The 21,415-nt window shown below is 46.3% G+C and overlaps 1 protein-coding gene across 1 annotated transcript; it reads right to left on the bottom strand.

Annotated features, from left to right (window-relative positions):
- Nucleotides 1-869: 869 nt before the first annotated feature.
- On the bottom strand, nt 870-20,477 carry LOC120943033 (putative methyltransferase DDB_G0268948). Its single transcript, XM_040356090.1, has 7 exons — nt 20,344-20,477; nt 18,408-18,568; nt 14,059-14,161; nt 11,444-11,554; nt 10,653-10,753; nt 6,692-6,829; nt 870-1,218 (listed from the first exon to the last, which is right to left on the bottom strand). Exons 1-7 carry the CDS (start codon nt 20,452-20,454, stop codon nt 1,128-1,130), a joined length of 816 nt encoding a protein of 271 aa, XP_040212024.1. The 5' UTR covers nt 20,455-20,477; the 3' UTR covers nt 870-1,127.
- Nucleotides 20,478-21,415: the final 938 nt, after the last annotated feature.

The raw sequence follows: 21,415 nt of genomic DNA, 5'->3' as shown, positions 1-21,415 counted from the left end.
ATTTTTAAATGGTCATGTGACCCCCCAAAATGCATCCTCGGCACGTCTACATTTAACATCTAATTTCCTGACTACCTATCACATTTTTGGAGGCCCTAGAGAACCAGGACAATGAAAACATCCACAAAATATTTTGTAAGGCATAATGAGTCTTTTTTTTTTTAAATATAATTTTTACCACAAGTTTACGGAAAATGCAGAGATTTTTTTTCTTTTTTTTACGCAAAATTGTCAATAAGAAGTTTCTAACAAACATCATATGCATACTTAGAATGACACCCCAAAACACATTCTGCTACTCCTGCGCTGCCATATTCTCTTCCTTATTTATCAGGAGCCGGCTATCTCTTCCATGCTCTTGTAGCCAGCCCTCAATGATGCGCCAACAGGTCCTCCTGCCAGCCGCTGTGTGTCCCTGCTCCTGCAGCCTCTTGATTGAACCTCTTGTCACTACCAGGTCATAACAACTGAGACTGGTAGGAAGGGTTCCTGATCATCCTGAGCACTGTAATTGGCTGCACAGTGATGATGTCATCTGGAGACTGTCCTACCAATTCCCTATCGTCGGTAGTTGACCACGAGCAGTCAGTGACAGTTCAGTTACAATTCTAGTGGTGCTGATTGAATGCCCATCCAGAACACCACAAGAATGCATTTGTGCAGAGGATGGGTGTTAAGTACCACCTGCCACATATGAGCCTAAAGCTGCCATGAAGAGGTTAATCAAGAACTGTAGACCACAAGTCATATTAATGTCAATACCCTCTGGTGAGTTCTTTGTAGGCACTGGTGTATGGGACTGAGCTATTAGGAGGGATTCATACACAGTGGTAGTTGAAGATAAATGATCACAAAAAGATACAAATGTATACATTTAGATATGTTTTTCTTTATTTGGACCTTTTGCTACCTTGTCACATTTGATGATTTTGTCTCATTGGTAACTCTTAGGTGTATATATTTACTTTGTGGTTTGATTTTATACAGAGCAGATTGTGCGAGATTTTTTCATTTGTACATCTGACATATTTAAACTGTTAACAGAACGTTGATATGGTAAAATTCTGATTAGCGGGGTCTCCAGCCCCGTCTTGCAGGGTTCAGCGTTGGTTTTCCAAACTCTTCCTTCACTGAGGTTTAGAAGCCAATATCAGGACGTATTGTAGCCAAACTTCAACCTCCGTTTCACCGGAGGACGTCCCCATGAGCCGAAGGAACCTGAAACATGAAATAATGTACAGTATAGTCTGAGAACATTCCCAAAGATTGAATCTTTCCAAACCTAACGCCTCTCAAAACAGTTTTTAGGTGGCTTCCAATGGGGTTAAAGGCTCAGTCAAGAGAGAACAGGCTGTACTGCCCTATCGCTGACACTGATCCTCTTGAGGCTCCCCCTGCAGTGCTCCCGGCTTCTCCTCCTCTCCCTCTGGCTGCACTGCAGGGGAATCGTTTCTAGTATTTGTGCCCCCCCTGCTCTGATCACCCCCACCTCCCTGATGTCCAGGCCCCCATGTCACCTGTTTTCACCAGGCCCCCCTGTATGCCCTTTCCCTCGCAGTACTGCCGGCTGCCCTCTTCTCCTTCCCTCCAACAGCAGCTGCTGATAGGGTGACCACGTTCCCAAACGGCCATTCAGGGACCTCCTTCCCAAAAACCAGCTTGTGATGTAATGAATCACAGCACAGCTGGGGTAGCGCATGCGCACTCTACCCAGAGGAACTGATCACGTCCCCAAAAAAGGCAGCCGCCTCGCCACTTTACTCACTGACAGCACTTGCCCTGACTGGCCGAGACCCGTTTTACCTTGTTCCAACGCTGGCTTTACACTGCCCTCCTGCTGTGATTAGACACAAGAGGTGGGATTTATGATTTCTCCAATCACAAGCGGGGGGCGGGGGGGATTGTTCCTCTCCAGACATTCCCGGCCAGGACAAGTGCTGTCAGTGTGTAAATCGGCTATGTGTGTCACAGTCTGGAGTCAGGCTCAGAGGCCAATTGCTATAGCAGTGACAGAACAGGTATACAGGCAGTAGAGTAGTCCAGGAACAGGCCGAGGGTCAAACACAGGTGGTTGCAGATTGGGATCAGACAATAGAGAAGTCCAGGAACAGGCTGAGGGTCAAACACAGGTGGTTGCAGATTGGGATCAGACAATAGAGAAGTCCAGGAACAGGCCGAGGGTCAAACACAGGTGGTTGCAGATTGGGATCAGACAATAGAGAAGTCCAGGAACAGGCCGAGGGTCAAACACAGGTGGTTGCAGATTGGGATCAGACAATAGAGAAGTCCAGGAACAGGCCGAGGGTCAAACACAGGTGGTTGCAGATACAATGGCAGCAGAGCAGACAAATTGCAAGGCACTGGCTGGGAAGGCACAATAACCTGGCAAAGAGGAAGTGCAGAGACAAGGCTTTCATAGGAAGTCTGTGGGAGGAGCAAGGGGTTCAAGGTTCAAGGCAATCAAGACACAAGGCAGGAATGTCCAATGGATCAGATGGGTTTGTCCAGCAGATCAGACAGGGAGCTGTCCAGCATCCCAGATAGCTCAGTGAGAAGGTTCCCTGCCAGACACAGATGAGGTCTCAGGTTCAAGTCCAGGTCCTGACAATGTGGTTGCCCTTTCTGGGGGCAACAGATAAAGGGGAGGGGGTGGCTGTGTCAGCTTCATTCCGGGACACTGTTTTGTCCTGGAATGAAGGTGCCCGGGACCTGGGACAAACCTGCAAAATGCGGGACTGTCATGGGCAATCCAGGACAAGTGGTCACGCTAGCTGCTGAGGGCCCCGTGGTTGTTCCCCCACAGCTGCATCATCAAAGTCCAGAAAGGATGGATGGAAATTACCACTTCTGTCTACCACCAGGGCGGAGGGACTTAGCAGAGCTTTCCAGCAGCAATTGCAATCCAATTGTACTCTAGCTGCACTTTCTCCAGTCCCAAAAGAGAAGGTCTGTACCCCCGTACGGACCAGCCCCTGGTTTGATTACCAGTATTGACCTTTTATTAAAAATAACCCAAGAAAAAAAAATGCTATTGCTGTAATAGCTTAAAAAAGGTGTTAGTTGGATTTGGGCTTTAATTTTTTGCTTACTTAGCCCTTTCGCGGACAGAGCCGTTTTTTCATTTTTTTGCACACATGTTTAACCACTTCTGCCCCGGAAGGATTTACACCCTTAATGATCAGGCCATTTTTTTCGATACGGCACTGCGTCGCTTTAACTGACAATTGCGCGGTCGCGCTACGCTGTACCCAAACAAAATTGACGTCCTTCTTTCCCCACAAATAGAGCTTTCTTTTGGTGGTATTTGATCACCTCTGCGTTTTTTATTTTTGAGCTATAGACCAAAAAAAAAAGACTGACAATTTTGATTTTTTTTAAAACTTTTTACTTTCTGCTTTAATACATATCAAACGGATCTGTGTGGGGGAAACGCACAGATCCATCTTCCTGCTTAACAGGAAGGCAGATCTCAGTGTCATCCCCTGACAGAACAGAGATCTGTTTACTTCGGCAGATCCCCGTTCTGTCTCTGCGGGGAACGATCGCGGGTGACCAGCAGACATATAGCTAGATTCACAAAGAGTTAAGCCGGCGTATCAGTATATACGCCGTCGTAACTCCGAATCTGCGCCGTCGTACATTTAAGTGTATTCTCAAATTGAGATACACTTAAATGTAGCTAAGATACGACTGCCTACGCCGTTGTATCTTAGCTGTCTAGTTCCACCGGCCGCTAGGGGCGTGAACGCTGATTAACGCCTAGAATGCGTAAATCAGCGAGTTACGCCTATTCACGAACGTACGCTTGCCCGTCGCAGTAAAGATACGCCGTTTACGTAAGGCGTTTTCAGGCGTAAAGTTAGTCGAACAAAAAGCTGGCCTAGCCAATGTTAAGTATGGCCGTCGTTCCCGCGTCGAATTTTGAAAAGTTTACGTCGTTTGCGTAAGTCGTCCGTGAATGGGGCTGGACGAAATTTACGTTCACGTCGAAACCAATAAGTCCTTGCGGCGTACTTTGGAGCAATGCACACTGGGATATGTCCACGGACGGCGCATGCGCCGTTCGTTAAAAACGTCAATCACGTTGGGTCATGGTTTATTTACATAAAACACGCCCACCTCTTCACAATTTGAATTAGGCGCGCTTACACCGGCCCATTTACGCTACGCCGCCGTAACTTAGGAGGCAGGTGCTTTGTGAATACAGCACTTGCCTCTCTGACTTACGGCGGCGTAGCATAAATACGATACGCTACGCCGGCTCAAAAATACGCCGCCCTACGTGAATTCAGCTAATTGAGTCCTCTAGACCCGCTGATTGGCTCCCCCGCTGGCCAATCGGCGCACCCACAAAAGCAAGTGCACGGACTGCTGTACTGGTATGGCGATTCACACAGCTGAGCCACCTTGTGGCAGTATAACTGTGGCGGGTGGTCGGCAGGTGGTTAAAAAACAATTTTAGCCCTGAAGATTTACATATATTTTCTGAAAGCAGACATCGTAGAGCAGTGATGGGGAACCTTAACACCCCTGATGTTTTAGAACTACATTTCCCATGATTGTCATGCACTCTGCAGTGTAGTTGAGCATCATGGGAAATGTATTTCCAAAACATCTGGGGTGCCAAGGTTCCCCATCACTGCTCTAGAGAATAAAACAATGGTAGTTCCAATTTTGTCACACAATATTATCACAAAGGTCTAGAAAGCACAACATTTCAGCAGGGATGGACTGGCCATTGGGAACCCAGGGAGTTTCCTGGTGGGCCGATGGCTCAGTGGGCCGGCTTCAGTGACAGCGGACTGCTGCCCCCCTCCGCTCCTCTGTCTCTCCCTCCCCGCAGCGCTCACCTGGGGGGGAACAAAGAAGCAGGGAGAGGACCAGAGGAGCAGGGACGACGACAGAGGAGCATGGGGGGAGGGGACAGACAGCTGACTCAACAGCTATGGCCTGGGGGTTTCTCACTTCTGCCTAATCTTGTCCCATAAGGGAGGGGGGGGGGCACCGAACTGATTCTTTGCCCCGGGTGAAATAATGTCTAGCTTCCCCACTGGTACTGCCTATAAGAGTACCAGTACCAGCCGTTCTACTCTAATAAAGTAGAACAGCTAGTGGCTAGTGAAGGGGGAGAGGGGGCTTGGGTGGCCGGGGGGGGGTGCAGGAGTTTTCCAGCCGCCATGGGAGAGACCTGTCAAAGTGGGCCAGTCTGGATGAAGTCCAGGGCCAAATTTCTGTCCCAGTCCCTCCCTGCATTTCAGTAAAGCTAATTTTAGGGCACGTGTAAGCTCCCCGATGCGTGCGTGCGTGAGTGCGTTTATATTCATGCGTAAGGATTACGTGAGGGTGGGGAACCTCAAAAATAGACAGACTGTCTAGTCTGTTTTTTTTATACTTTTCTGTTATTTTCTATTCTATTCTTTTTTTTTATTCCATTCAAATTTGAATTTGGGGAAATGGTTATATTCTATTCTACTGTTTTTTTATATTCTATTAGCAGGGTTCAAAATTTCAAGTCCTGAGCTACTAGCCAGGCCTCAAGGCATACTCGCCACCAGTTGCCCCGCCCAACTCCTACCATGTCCCGCCCCCTAATCCCACCCCTAGACACGCCCCCATAAATCTCATGAAAATTACACTTAAATGTTTTATGTAGAATTAAGTTATAAAAATAATTATTAACAACAACTTTATCCGTGCCCAAAAATGCAGCCTGCCCATGTCTACCAATGCAGCAAAATGTCCCCATTTTCCAGCCAGAGTCCCATCATCAACCACACATTGTAGCCAGAGTCCCCCCACCACCACACATTGTAGCCAGAGTTCTCCCCCCCTGCATCTTACCTGTGCTGGGTAGGAGAGGAGCCGCCGTCAAATGGTTCAAACCGCGGGGAACATTACAGCTTTCAATTCAACAGCTGTGTTCCCCGCCGCGCGCGTCATATACAGCCCCTCCCCTCTTGTCCGGGAACCTTTGATAGACAGATCACCTATCCAATCCTGGTATGGGTTATCTGTCTATCAAAGTGCCCGGACAAGGGGGGAGGGGCTGTATAAGACGCACTCTGCGGGGAACACAGCTATTGAATTGAAAGCTGTAATGTTCCCCGTGGTTTGAACGCTGCTGCGGCTCTGCTCTCCTCTCCTCTCCTTGCTCGCCCCCCCTGCTCCCAAGCAGCCCACACTCGCCAGCCCTCAAAATTTACTCGCAAAATGCGAGCAGGCGAGTGTAAATTTTGAGGGCTGCTATTAGTTTCTATTCTATTATAGTCTATTCTATTCTTTTTGTATTCAAATTTATTCTATTTGAAATTTAAATTTCAGATGGTTATATTCTTTGTTATTATATTCTATTTGTTTCTATTATATTCTAGTCTATTCTGTTTTTGTTTTTTATTTTATTTTGTTCTGTTTTACTGTATTATATTATATTCTTTTATTTTCTGTTATATTCTTTTCTAGTCTATTATTTTTTTTTCTAGTCTGTTATTTTCTTTTCTCTATTCTATTCCTTTATTTTCTATTCTATTTTATTCTCTTTGAAAATTGTAAAATGATTCGATACCAAAACGAACCGCACTTGTATAGCTAAGATCACTCTGTCCTCGGGGTGACAACACTGCTGCACAATTTGTCCCTTTCTTGTCCTCTGTTCCCGGCTGCTATTTTCTGTCCCATTCACCTACATTCTCACCTTTCCTCTGCTGTTCTTATCAATTCCTTCGCTTCCTCAGGATTAGTCTCAAGAAAGATCGGGAACATGGGGGAGGTCTGAACAAAACCCAGCAGCCTTGACAATGGCATTCGGATCTTGGTCACAATGTTTTCTATCCTGCAAAGGCAAACAGCACTGTGAGTTAACGAAGAGGTTAAAAAAAATGCAATCTTTACATTTCTATCATCAGTTATTTATATAGTGGGAACCTATGCTGTGGCGCTGTACTAATGATATAAACAAGAATAAATAATACAGACAATACAATACATACAAACCTGACAACTAATTACAGCTTCTGCAGCACATAGAAAGTACACTGTATGTTAGTAACACAGTAAAGCCCAACTCTGGTAAATTTGAAAATCCCTTGCAGTAGGGCTGAGCCTGCACAGCTATGTTAATTGCTTGTTTATTCTAAGGCTGGGTTCACACTATTGTCACATGCAGCTCACAGCATGGGGCTCCGGTGCGTCTCCATTCACCTTTTATAGGTCCAATTTCAGCCCAAATTTTGGGCTAAATTCTGACCCGAAACGGACCAAATGCAAAAAATAAAAGTATGGGACCTTTAGTGAGGCAGGCTGTAACACAGTGTAAAAGTATCCATTTATTGGCATGAGTAAAAGGATGTATAACAATGTACATGAGGGGTAAATGCTCAAAGTAGGGTTGTCCCGATACCACTTTTTTAGGACCGAGTACAAGTACCGATACTTTTTTTCATGTAGTCGCCGATACCGAATACCGATACTTTTTTTAAATGTCATGTGACAGTTTTCAAACCACAATACAGACTAAGGATATTTTCTTTAGAATTATGAAGAACTCTAACTCAAGACATTATAAAAGAATAAAAATGAGTAAAAATTAATAAAAATGTTTTATTTGCTTGTTACGCAGTAGTAAAAAACTCAAAGAATTTTCATAGAACATGTTGATAAATACAAAAAAAGTATTCTATTTAGGTATCGGGAGCATTTGCGCGAGTACGAGTACTCCCGCAAATACTCGGTATCGGTCCCGATACCGATACTAGTATCGGTATCTGGACAACCCTAGCTCAAAGCATGCAGTTTAGTTTACGTGATACTCATGTTTGCCATGCTTTCAGCATTTACCCCTCATGTACATTGTTATACATCATTTTACGCATGTCAATAAATAGATATTCCCTTATCCCTGAGAAAGTCACGTGACCAGTGACATAACACATCGGGTGGAGCCTTGTGATGTCAGTTCTGGTGGTGTTTTATGGAAGTACAATGAGGAGGCGAGTGTGTCACAACTCCCATTGCTTTTTACTGCGGGTTTTTACCCTTACTTGATGTGAGCAGTTTATTTTACTAAATAAATTTACTTTTCATTTGCCAATATTGCACTATGGCTGTTCTTTGTTTCCTTTTGAGTGCCATTTATACAAAAAGTGTCATTGCTTGGAGCGAGCTGTTTCTTCTATAAATGAATTACCCAAGATATTTTGATGCCAAGTTTTGGACGTAGTTCTTTGTCTTTGCCTGGGATGCGGGGGACTCCCGGGCATGACATCAGAGTGCTCAGGGAGACCAAGTTCAAGCTAGATTCAAATTGAGGCTTGGAGCACAGGAACAGTGGAGAGCAAGCCAAGGGAGGCCAGGAGAGAACGTATGTGGCTGTAGTCTTGACTACGCGTGTCGGGCGTGGCGCTTCCTCAGGTCATGTGACTGAATAAGCCAATGGGGGTTTAAAGCGGGGTTCCACCCAAAGATGGAGCTTCCACATTTCAGAACCCTGCCCCCTCCGGTGTTACATTTGCATACCTAAAAAATTCACTGCGGGACATTCTTTACATTTGTCATTGACGTTGACCGGGGGGGGGAGGTTGCCGCGGGTCGGATCGGATTCGAGTTGTTGAGCGGGGGGGTGGGGTGCCGCTTGTCAATGTTGTCTCTTACCTGTGCATGTCTCTTACCTGATCAGCTGTGCATGTCTCCCCTTAGACCCCGTGCTCCTCCTTCTTGCACGTTCAGGAAAATTAACCCGTTCGCGGGACTGCGGGAGGATGCAGCTTGTGCGGGAAGTTCCCGCAGAATCCGTGCTGGTTGGGAGGTATGCATTTGGTGTCACATTTGGCCCCTTTCAGAGGGGAGGGGGGGTGCATATACCTGTCTAAGACAGACTCGTGCGGGAGTCATGCACCTACCCGCACCCCCGCTGTCTTCTGGGAAATACACTGTTCCCAGGAGAGAGCGGATGCTCAGTAGGGAATCGGGCAGTGAAGCCGCAACGGTTCACTTCACAATTCCCTAACCAAGGATGGTGGCGGGTGCAGCCGAGGGATGAGCGATTGCTCGTCCTCGGCTTCCGCCATCGCGGGCGCACTGTACAGGTAAATGTCCATATTTTAAAAGTCAGCAGCTGCAGTGTTTGTGGCTGCTGGCTTTAAACGAAAAAAAAATCTGCGGAACCTCCGCAGGCCTACAAAAACTTTAAGCCCGGGAGTCCCGCATCTGTTTGTTTCCATTGAGGCTCGTTCGGCTCCTTCCCTGGCTTTGCATTCCAGTGTGTGTCTTTTCAGATAGAGGAGGAGAAAGCGGTGCTGGATCAGTAATCTGTATATAAGGTGACAGGGTGTGTCTTGTCAGATAGAGGAGGAGGAAGCGGTGCTGGATCTGTAGACTTTCCATTAGAGCAGTGATTCTCAACCTGGGGGTCGAATTACAATTTGCCAGGGGTCACCAAATCCTGGGCTGTTCCTGTAGCCGGCACCTCTCTCCCAGCCTTTTTGCATGCCCATTCAGTTCACGGCATGGCTGGGGAACAGAGACTAGCGGTCAGTTGACTGGTGAGAAATGTGAAGTGGGAGGGGCTGGAGGAGACCCTATCTCCTGATTTCAGTAGAGGTGTCACTGCTATGAGACACCACAAAGTCGGAGACACAGTGAGTAACACTAACTGTGAATATAGTCCCCATTAAAAGTCCCCACTACAGTTCTCAGATCAGCAGATGACCTGGATCAAGAGCACCTAAGTTGGCTGATCAGAACTCCCCCCAGAAAATTACTTATAAGGCCTCGTACACACGTGCAAACATGTCCGATGAAAACGGCCCGCCGGACTGTTTTCAGCGGACATGTCCGCCCGGAGATTTCTGTATTATGGCTGTACACACCATCATACAGAAATCCGCGCGTACACGATACGCGTGACGAGGCCGCGCCGTCGCCGCGACGATGACACAGCGACGTGCGCGGCCCTGGAAGTTCAATGCTTCCACGCATGCGTCAAAGTGATTCGACGCATGCAAGGGATGGCGGCCGAGCGGACATGTCTGGTGAGTCTGTACAGACGACCAAACATGTCCGACGGACAGGATTCCAGCGGACATGTTTCTTAGCATCCTAAGAAACATTTGTCCACTCGAAAACGGTCGGGTGGACAAATGTCCGCTGGAAACCTGTCCGCTCGGCTGTACAGACGACCGAACATGTCTGCTGAAACTGGTCCGCGGACCAGTTTCAGCAGACATGTTCGGTCGTCTGTACGGGGCCTTAGGGGCGCAAATTACTTGTCTTGCCTTGGGTGCTGACAACCCACGCTACGAAAATAATTTTACTATTAGGGGTCCCCACAACTTGGGAAATTTTATCAAGGGGTCACGGCACTTGAAAGGTTGAGAACCACTGCATTAGAGAGACATGAATTTAAAGGTTAAAAGTTGAGTGTTCTATACATCCAGTGCATTGCTCACACCCACTGTTCTATTTAGTTGTAAAATAATGTTAAATTCAAAATCAGATCTAATATATTCTTGTGATCCTGAACAGAAAATAAAATTAACCCTTTAAGCTATTTTCTGAAAACTTTTGGCAGTATGACATTGTAAATTCCCGTCATTCACGGGAGACGGTGACCAGAGGTTACCACATATTAGATGATTGATATATAGAAGTAGTCAGACCTTCTTTTGTTGGGGTATGGGATGGTTTCATACATTTCCATGTATCCATTCCTGAGATGTTGAACCTTCTCATGCTCATATGGGACCAGACTATCTATCATCTGAAAAATAAGTGAAATCTGGCTCGTTACACATGGAGACAATGGAGGTATTTCTCAATAATTCTTTCATGACTGACCTGCATTTAGGATAGGTTCACATCAATGCGCCTGCACAATAAACCCCCCCCCCCCCCCCCCCACACACACACAGCGTCGGATCCCACAGGGCCATACCAGGCCCTTCAGGTCTAATATGTACCCCACACACCAAAATAAAGAAAAAAAATCCATACCAGACCCTGTTGAGCATGCAGCCCGGCAGGTCAGGAAAGGGAAGGGACAAGTGAGCACCCCCCAAAACATACCAGGCAGCATGCCCTTAACATGGGGTTGCCCCCCCACCCCAAAGCACCTTGCCCCCATGTTGATTGGCTACCAGCACCCCCCCCCCCCCCCCCGTACAATGCACTGCCACTTTATGACCAATGGAAGTATTGTACATGGAGTGGGGCGGGGCATAGCTCTGACTTTGGAATCAGTCAGTATTTGCATATTGAGCGCCCCGGACTTGGAAGCCCCCAGAGGGTGCGGCACAGTGAAGAAAGAAAGGGGAGTGCAGGAGTCCATTTCCAAATTCCTAAATCAGACTTATGCCAGTATTTCTTATCACTCACAAAGACAACAGATATCTCAGACAAGGCAGTATGAAAGACGGGGGACTCTGAAAACACAAATATATTCAGTACTGACCTCTGCAAAGACTTGAGTCATCTGTTCTGAGCGGTCCTTGTAGTGAACTTCTATATTGAGGGAGAAAGTGAAGATAGCAAGGCAGCCTCCTGGCTTTAAGATCCGATCTACCTGAAATGATAACATCTACATTAATATATCAGCAAAAGTGTGCCCCTTCACTGACTAGGATGAAATACCGAATTTATAAAAAAAAAAGGAAAACATTTATATTTTAGCATTTTAGAGTTTAATGAGGGGTGGGGGGAATAATTTATAGCAGTGTATAGAGTGCAGACGTTTGGTGTATAATATATACCGTGTTTCCCCCGAAAATAAGACCTACTCCGATAATAAGACCTAGCATGATTCTTGGGGAGGGCTGCAATATAAGCGCTACCCCGAAAATAAGCCCTAGTAAAATTAGTTTAACATTTTTTTTTTTTTCAATCCACCTTTTAGAATGATTACACCCTATTTGCAGACTCAGCGGAGGTCTCCTCTCCTCTCGAAATTTTCAATGTGTGCTGTCAATGGATTAAACAGCAGTGGAGCGTGCCTTGTGACCCCAAATACTGTCTGCTGGGGCTGGTGGAACAAATGTCAGCAACTAGAGCCAGGAAAATACTCATCTGCCTGCTACTGTATTATGCTTGCAAGGCTATCACAATGCACTGGAAAAAATCGTCTCCCCCCTCTGTCGAATATTGGAAGGGCCAAGTGAATGCCAGTTTACCCCTTTATAAAGCTACTTACTCGGGCAGGGGCTGCCCACAAAAATTTGAGAAGGGATGGTCCTGTTGGCTGGACGATGCTGCCACGGCAGCTGATGTTGTTAGCACTTCCTAGATTCACAATGTGATTTTGATCTGTCTAGGCTCTGACCCAATTTTTGCCCAGCTTACATTATCCTGTTGATTTTTTGTTGAGCACTGTTCGTCCTGTATTGAACCTCTCCCCATATTGGGGTTGTAGTCTTAGTAAGTTGTTTGTGTTATGTGTTAACTGATGTGCCCTACTGCGGTATGATCATGCAACAGGTGACTGGCCCCTGCGTGGGCAACTGTTTGGCCCACGTGTGGGCTTCCCTTGTATAACATTGAAAACCTTAATAAAAATGATTTTTCAAAAAAAAAAAAAACTGCAGTGGAGCAGAGGCTTTGGGTGTGCGGCCTTTCTTATTGGACTTTAGTTTGGTTTATGTATTGCACAGCACAGTAAACAGATTGCAGTGATCCACTGTATGCAATATATACAGCACTTTAGCAGTTATAGCGTATATATATATAGTTATATAGCAGTTTAGGCTATGTAAGCAAATCATAGTGTACACGGTACAGAATAGAGCCCATAAAATGCATAAATTATACAGCTGTCTGCAGTATTCAACATACAGCACATTGCTCAAGAGTCCAGATTACGTTACCATTGTAGCGCCCCTTTACTTTCAGAAAGAACGCTATGTTAAATTTAGTGGGAGAATGAGAGAGTTATGTTGCTCTCATTCTTGATTTTGGTAAATTTGGCTGTCGACAAATTCTGGATTGTCCTGTGGGTCGGTCTGTGCGTCCAGAGATACGGTTTCATGTCTGGACGGCAGATGGCGCCAGAGGGATCCAGGCGGAGCCGCTTCTTCCCAGCAGCCAATGAGAGGAGTTGGGCCTCGCTGTGCATGCTGGGGAGGGGTATTTCTGTGGCGGAGGCCGTTGTTCTGGGTTCTTCGCGGGTTCCTGGTTCCAGGTGCGGCACCCACCTTTAGGGTGTGCGCACTTCGCGGGCCCCACCACTATGGCCTACCTGGCCTGGGGTCGCGCGCTACGCAGAGTTCCTGACTCTGGGCCCTCCTGGCCTGGAGCCACTGATGCTGCCGAGGGGCCCCAGTGACTTACTGGGTCCCCACTTCTGCTGAGGAGATCCCAGGCTGTATGCCGTTCGGTGGGGGATCAGCTTGAGAAGAAACCGGAGGCAGGTGATCCAAAAGGGCTTGAACGAACCATCGGGGATCTGGTGACCGTAACATTGACAGGTACGCTTGCACTGTCAACCGGTGACCCTAACATAACTTACTGGGAGGATTTGCTCTGCTGTTCAACTTAAATCTTGCACTAGGCCTGTGGCAGAGGCCTCAACATTCAATCAGGGCCAAGTCTGTGGCAGAGACTTGTTCCTCCCAGCAACCTTAAGAGGCACTCCGGCTGCCAGGCCTGTGGCAGGGGTCTGTCCGGAGGCACTTCACCCACTCCGACTGGAGTGGCGACGCATTGATACAACTACAAAATATCAGGATTGCTTTTCTCTATCCAAAGCCTGATACTGCAGAGTTCCTTTATTTCATCAACCTTTCCTGTCTACCTCAAGTTGATGTGTTGGTCGTGTTGGACCAAGAAATAAAGCATTCAGAAAACTTCACCTGCAGACTGGACATTCAATTACTGCTCTACTCACTACCTTTACCCCTAGACATCACACAAAGGTAACTTAATACGCCGATCCCAAATCAACCAGCGGCTCCTGAGGGGGTAGCGCTACACCATGTAGCACAATGTACATAATGCAGCGGTCAGGTGTATGTAATGTACATCACATTTTACAAGGTTCAGCAGTCAAACAATGAAACAAGAAGACTCTGTTTTTACCTCTTTTAGAAACGGCTCAATGGTAAAATAATGGGCAGCAACACTCGCTGTTAGTAGATCGACAGAAGCTTCATCAACCGGCACCTCTTCAGCTTGACAGACACTGCAGGAATGACAAATTAGACTTTTAGTGTTACCATCTGGTTGGATTGAAAGCCCAACCCTGGGCTCTGTGCTTCTGACTTTTCTGCCTCACTCCTTCCCAGGTGACACAAAGGGGTGCTCTAGTCACATTCACCCTGTCTATACTAGAATTAATGTGTGCCAGGCCAATGCAGCAGCCAGTAAACCACCAACAATGTCACATTTACAGCTAAACTTCCTCCCGAGGAGTTCCTCCCTAGTGGTGAACTGTGTTCATTACACACTAGAAGGGCCACATTTATTTATTTTTACAAATGTAAACAAATAGCATGCTCCTCCCATTCCCCAACAATATAATTTAGGAATACCCACCAATCACCCCAACAATGTCCTTTAGGAATACCCACCAGTTATTGCAGCACTATGGCACACTTTGTATGGTAAACTTTCTTTAGCCAAAATAGGTCAAAAGAGATGGGCCAAATGTCCCCCTGTTGGGTTTGCAGCAGAACTTTCAAACATTGAAAAAGTTCAAAACCGAATAGCGAACCACATTGAAGTATATTGGACCCGAACTGGAAAAATCAAAAGTGACTATTTTGAAGGCTTGCAGTATATGGAGGTAATTGGGCATACAATGGTTATGGGGGGTCCGGGTACTGCCTTGGGGGACATGCATCAATGAAAAAATAAAAAGTTTCAGGGAGCCAGTCTGTATGATGGAGACAACAATTTAGTGCACTCAGGATTAGAGATTCTTGTGTCTTTCGCAGACTTTGGATAGAAGTAACAAGTGCGGAAAAATTGGTCTTTGGGTGTCGGTGGTGCCTTCACACTGTAACCCTATCGAGGTACTCTTGATGAAAGCAAGAATCGGAAATTGCTGTCACAAATTGCAATGATAAGCACCTGTGAAACAAGTGTGGATAAATTGGTCCTTGGGTGTTTGTGCCCATGAAACCAAAAATTATCTTCCAGATGAAAACACCAACAAAGCTAGGCAGCCTAGACAGTCTTTCAGAGATTCCAGAAAACACGTAATCAGTGACATCAGCATCAGGGGCTTGATAGTTGCTGCTAATCTAAGACTGATTCATTTTGATAAATGTCAGTCGGTCCACAGAGTCTGTGGACAGACACGCTCGCCATTTGTCATTAAACCTCTGGCAGCACTGAATGCCCATTCGGAAAGCATGCTGGATGCAGGGCAGCCCAGCAGCTTTATTGCATACTGGAAAAGTTCTAGCCAGTGGTCTATTCTCATGTAACCCAGTGGATCGTCAACTGGAAAGCTCTCCATATCTGATTTCACCCCTAAATAATCTCCCACCATATGATGAAGATGCTGCCGATGGTATGTTGAAGTTGACAGCCCTGGGCGGCGAGGACTATAAAAATTTGGAAAGGCATCACTGAAGCAGCCCCCTTCTCCGCTGCTCCTCTCTTGACCAACAGAAGCCTCAAAACAAAGTATTCCATGAGACTGTAATCTACCAGAGTCGGGAAAGGTGGTACATAAACTTCTCTTTAAGGTGTCCTCAAGAGATTTCATCATCTTCTGCTCTGTGGGGATGCGATGAGTTTAGCGTAAGGGTGCACCGAATGGAAATTTTGGTGCTGAAACCAAAAATGCAGGATGCACTTTGCCGAAAACGACAGTTTAAAAAAAATATTCAGCCTGACTCATTGAAAAGCCCCTTGAACGCTTAGGGGGTACTTGGAGTTCAAGGGAGGGTATGGAGGAGGACTAGGGGGCCGTGTTAATTTCATTAACGAAAATGTTTTGTCAGTGGCATTTTTACAGTGATGAACATTAAATGAAAAGTACAGCACAACGAACAAAAATGTGAGGCAGGGAGGTAGCTCAGCCTACTTCACCCCTCCACCCTGGCTTTGGCCAATTATGGCTGTCCGTTTTTTGCAAGCTGTTATTGGCCAAGCCTGCAGGTCATAGTGCATGCTTGGCCAATCATCAGCCAGCGATGCCGCAGTGAATTATGGTCTGTGAAACGTAACTCGAATTTGGCGCGAACGACCCGTTTTGTTCGTATTTCGACGAACGATCGAACATACGATGTTCGAGTCGAACATGAGTTCGACTCGAATACGAAGCTCATCCCTACTTCTCACATCCTTGCCAGTCAGCCGGGCCCGTCCAGATGCTGGGGCCCCTTACAAGTGTATGAGCTGTACCCCCCTGATGGCGGCCCTGGCTGGACCACATGTCAGCAGTAACGTGACTGTCTTTCCAACAATGCCACAACATTGCTTTCTATGTTATGGTAGAGAGCTGGAATAGCCTTACGTGAAAAAAAATCGTGACTGGGAACCTGCCATTGTGGTACAGCACATTCTTCAAACTCACGGAAGGGGCTGAACCCACCAGACATAAAGGAAGGAGTTGTAAAGCCAGCAGCTTTGAAAAGCTGGAATTTAGATGCTGGGCAAGTGGGTGGCAGTGACTTTTTTTGCTGCAGCAGAAAAGGCACAGACATTTGCCTGCTGTAGTTTACAGCTAATTATGTGTTACTGGCAGATGTGCTGCAAAGACCTGTGACACTCTGGGCTATATCATCATCCCTGTCAGTGGAGGCTGCCAAGAGGTCATGAGGTATAGTGGGAGTAGACCGGAAAGGTGAGGACTAGCAGAATTGCATCCCTTGTGTGGCTTTCAGGTGCTCTTGTCAACGGGCTTAGTGGTGGGAGGTTAACTGCCTTGTCAGGCATGTGGTACCCAAATGGCTAGTGTTTTTGCCACTCTTGAGACAAAGTTTCCAAATAGCAACAGTGCGATTGGCTGCACATGTCCTATAAAAGAGCTGTCTGAAGTGGGCCAGGAGATAACAGCTCCACAATGTGATGGAATAGGGTGGCTGCTCTCTTCTCTTCTATGATGGCTGCCTCCTTGGGGTTGTGCCTCACCCTCAGTTTCCTCCTCTGCACTATCTGGCACCCAAGTCATGTCAGTGACCTCATCATCTCCTCCATCCCCATTACCACTGGAGACAACTTGGCAATACGCTGCGGCTGGGGGAACATGAATGCCAATTTGTGTACCATCGTTCTCCCCTCTGTAGGCTCATGTTCTTGCCTTCAACCTCAGAACCAACATCTAAATCAAGTAATGGCTGTGCATCGTCAAGGTACAAGTGGCTGACGCTGTGTTCAAATAACTCAGCTGACTCCTCCATGCCTGATGTTGGGCCTATGGCAGGAATAGCTGTGGACAAGGAGGCAGGTTTAGCTACTCTGGCAACTGCAGGGGACTGCGCACTAGTCTCTGCTTGGGTGACGGAGGATGAGGATGGTTGAGTAAGCCAGTCTACCACCTGCTCTGCATGCTGTGGCTGGATGTCACGGACATCATCACTAAACAGAGGAAATTATGCCCTGCTTGAGGACTGATCACGTCCACCTTTGCCTGTGGACACATACGCTGCTGGCCCCCTCAGTGCCATGGGAACATTTGCCTCTCCTTGTTGGCCTCCCAGACATGATGGAGGTGCTTATTACTAAAATGTATTAGAGGTGGAAAGGTGTACGTGGATGCACTTTAATCAATGTAAAGTGGTGTTTGATGCACTTTAACTTGAGTACTCACTACATAGAAACACTCCACTGACACCAAAATATACTGCAGTAAAACTGCACTGACGCACTACAATATACTGCATTAAACACGCACTCAAATATACTGAGTTAAATGTGCAGTAATGCAATGATATATACTGCAGAAAACCTGCCCTGACAAATTAAACTGACACTAAAGTAAAAATGAATGGACCCACTACACTCACACTGAACTATCACTAGATTCACACTAAACTGATATTCTACACTGACAATAGAAGCACAATAGCACACTTACACTCATAGCACTGAACAGAGCCCTGTTCTATCTCTCTCCACGCCGATATCACACTGCAAATGGCCGCTATGAGGAGAATATTTTTATAGTGTGGGGCAGGACTAAGAGCAACGAGCCATGATTGGATAGAGTCATTACTTTCTCCAATCATGGCTCTGGCAGTGCTCTGTACCCTGATAGGGCAAAGCTGTCATTGCTTCAGCCAATCAGGGCTTCCAATGCACTGTTCCGAACAAACGGTCGAATGCCCACGATAATTCGGGTGTTGCTCAAACGGGCAAACAGTCAATGTTTGGCCCCAGGAAAGGGGCTACTTGGTTGGATGTGCTCCCCCAGGCCAAATGTTAATAGTCCTCACCTGAATGTAACTAATGAAACATGTTTAGAATGTCCCCACCTGTATGTGACATTGGGTGACCCCGTGGCTTTCTTGGCCTCTTCTACTTGAGCCTCACTGATGTCGATTCCAAGAACTTTCTTGAAGTATGGAGCGAGAGTTCTTGTATTCTGCCCCGTTCCACAGCCAGCGTCCACAGCAAATCCATATGGTTCGGAAAACTAGGAAGACAGAAACATCTTCAAAATACATCACAATGACACTGGTGGTGTTTTCCGTTTAACCTCTTGCTGCCCACATCATGCTTATGTGTGGTTGCAAAGAGAGTGGGACTTTAAAGCCCTCACAGTCTCACATTGCACATGGAAAGCCAAAATATATGTGCTGAGAACACGCTCACTGCATGCCCCCAGCACAGTCATAGCCATAGCATAGCCAGCTCTCCGTCTCTAGTCCCAATCGGAAGCTGGTGGGACAGGCTTCCAATCAGGTGTCCACGGGTGAGAGCCAATCACAGTGGTCACATGATTAAGAACTCTGTCCCGCCCTCCTCGGCATAAATATTACTTCATATTCCCATCGCACACATTCCTGGATGAGCTCTCAAAATTTGGTTGCTGCAGCAACAACCAGCTGGATACTGGTTCACGTGAAAGATGCCTGGCGAAGGGGTCCTGCGTGACTCCGAAATGTTGCACTCTCCTTGTGTTGCAATAAAGTATCCGTTTGGACGCTACTTTGTGTAGATCCATGGTGTGCTGGCAAATATATTTGTTGCTTCTCGTCATAAAGACCCATTTAAAGGGATTTAAAGGGATGCCGAAGCTGAGTGGGTTACAAGTGTCAAAACAATATATTTTTTTTTTCGGATCTAAAGGGGTTAATGCGGACGTACCGGACCCCTGCTGTGAGCTGCTCCGGTGTGCAGTGTGAACCCAGCCTCAAACATTCTATATTTTTATAAAGCAGAGGCACTAGAGAATAAATTGCTGGTTCTTACAATTTCACATGGTATTTGCGCAGCAGTTTTTCAAACGCAATTTTTTGAGAACAAATATACTTAAATAATATGCTGAAAATGCCCCCCTCACCTTTTTGCACCTGATCTCCCGGATTTTGGGGATCCGGTATTGGCCGTTCGTAGGTCCACTGGACCCGGAAATTGAAACACATGTAGCCCTATCGCTCCTCTATAAGTGTGCAAAGTTTGTTGTCTGGGGGACCTTTGGCTGGGGAGCACTGATTTTTCAAAGCCGGGCACCCCTTCCATAGACTCCCATGTTAAACATCAGTCTAGGCATGGACACAGTGAGGCAAGGACACAGTGAGGTATGGGCATAGTGAGACAAAGTGAGGCATGCAGATGGACACCCTAGGTTTATACTCAAGTCAATAAGTTTTTCCATTTTTTTGTGGTAAAATTAGGTGCCTCGCCTTTTATTCTGGTCGGCTTATACTCGAGTATATACGGTACTTTTATATATGGGGATTATGGAGGGAAATCTCATGCTTAACCACTCAATACCAGGCACGTTCACCTCTTCCTGCCAAGGATAACTTTGAGCATTCAGCGCTGTTGCATTTTGAATGACAATTGCTCGGTCATGCTACACTGCACTCAAACTAAATTTGTATAATTTTCTTCCCACAAATAAAGCTTTCTTTTGGTGGTATTTGCACACCTCTGGGGCGACGCTTACCCCGACTTGTTCATTCCCTGACTAGTTCATTCCCCGACTTAGTTGGGGTAGGCGGTACACTTTGGTGGGGGTGGGTCAGCCACGTCCTGTGACCTTTGACCTCTGGGAACATGCCTTCTGACCCTTGACCTCTGGGGGAGGTCCCTGTTCCAATTCCTGAGTCCTAGCCATATTCTTCCATGGGAAACCCTTAGTGGCTCTGCTAATCTAAGCAAAGTAATTCTGTTTTAAATTTTACAAGTGGCCCATTGTTTTTAGCTGGACATATACAGTACCAGACAGAAGCCGTCACTCACCCTTTCCTCCAAATAACTGAAGATAAGGTCTATTACTTCTTGCGATGGCTCAAACCTGAATTTCTGATAATCAGATGCTTGCTGCTTTCCTTCAAACTCCCGTATCACCATTTTGGACTCCGATTATCACCTACAATGATAAAACAGAAGAAAAATATTTACAAAAAGAAAATACAAACAAATGTACACCGTATAAAAAAAGGAACCTTCTGGGGGGGGGGGGGGGGTTACACTGTCACTTTAACCTGTATGGGAAAGATGAAACTGACTCTTCAAAGTGGACCTGTACCAAAACCCAGTACAACCCAGTACCGGGCCCGGCCAGCAGGGGGGCCCGGGCTACTAATTAATGTAGAAAAAAGCTCCACAGCCCTGACCAAACATCGTTTTCTGATAGCTCAATACCTGCAGTTTTGGGTTCGTGTAGGTGGCGGCAGGAAGGGACTATTTTTTCTATTACGGGCATGGAAGAATGTCTCTTCTCTTCCGCGCCCGCTCCTCATGCTGGCTCGAGACCAGGCAGCACAATGTCTTGGGCCGGCACTGGGGGGAGTGTGTTTCTCACGAGGTGGACCAGGAATTTTCGGTGGAAGGTACACGCTGCCTATTTCTATAGGATCACCCATGGACACTGTTTGACTCCTTTTGCACTTGGTTATCTATCCAAAACCATTATTGTGGGGTTAGCCATTTAACATTTACCAACATTAGCGCTGTTTTGGTATAGGACTTGTACAGTTGGACTGTTTTCTAGTAATTTTATACCGTTCACTGAATTTTCATCTATTTTAAACAACAGCTTCAATTTTTATCCCTTTTATATGTGATTATTTTAAAGGGATTGTGAATTATTTATTTCTGTTATTGTCAATTTTGTCCTCATGTTAACCCTTCATTGTGTTATCTGGTTTTTGAACAGCAACTTTCATTTTTGACGCTGGTGTATTGAAGGCCGATAATATACACCTTTTTTTTCATTTATATTCATGTGTTAGAATGGCCCAGTCACAGTCCAGCCCTAAATCCCATTGAGAATCTGTGGCAAGACATGAAAATTGCTGATCACAGACGC

Source organism: Rana temporaria, chromosome 6 (assembly GCF_905171775.1).
Source record: "Rana temporaria chromosome 6, aRanTem1.1, whole genome shotgun sequence".
Taxonomy (NCBI): Eukaryota; Metazoa; Chordata; class Amphibia; order Anura; family Ranidae; genus Rana; species Rana temporaria.
Note: the sequence above shows the minus strand (reverse complement) of the source record. Positions and strands in the feature narration are given on the sequence as shown.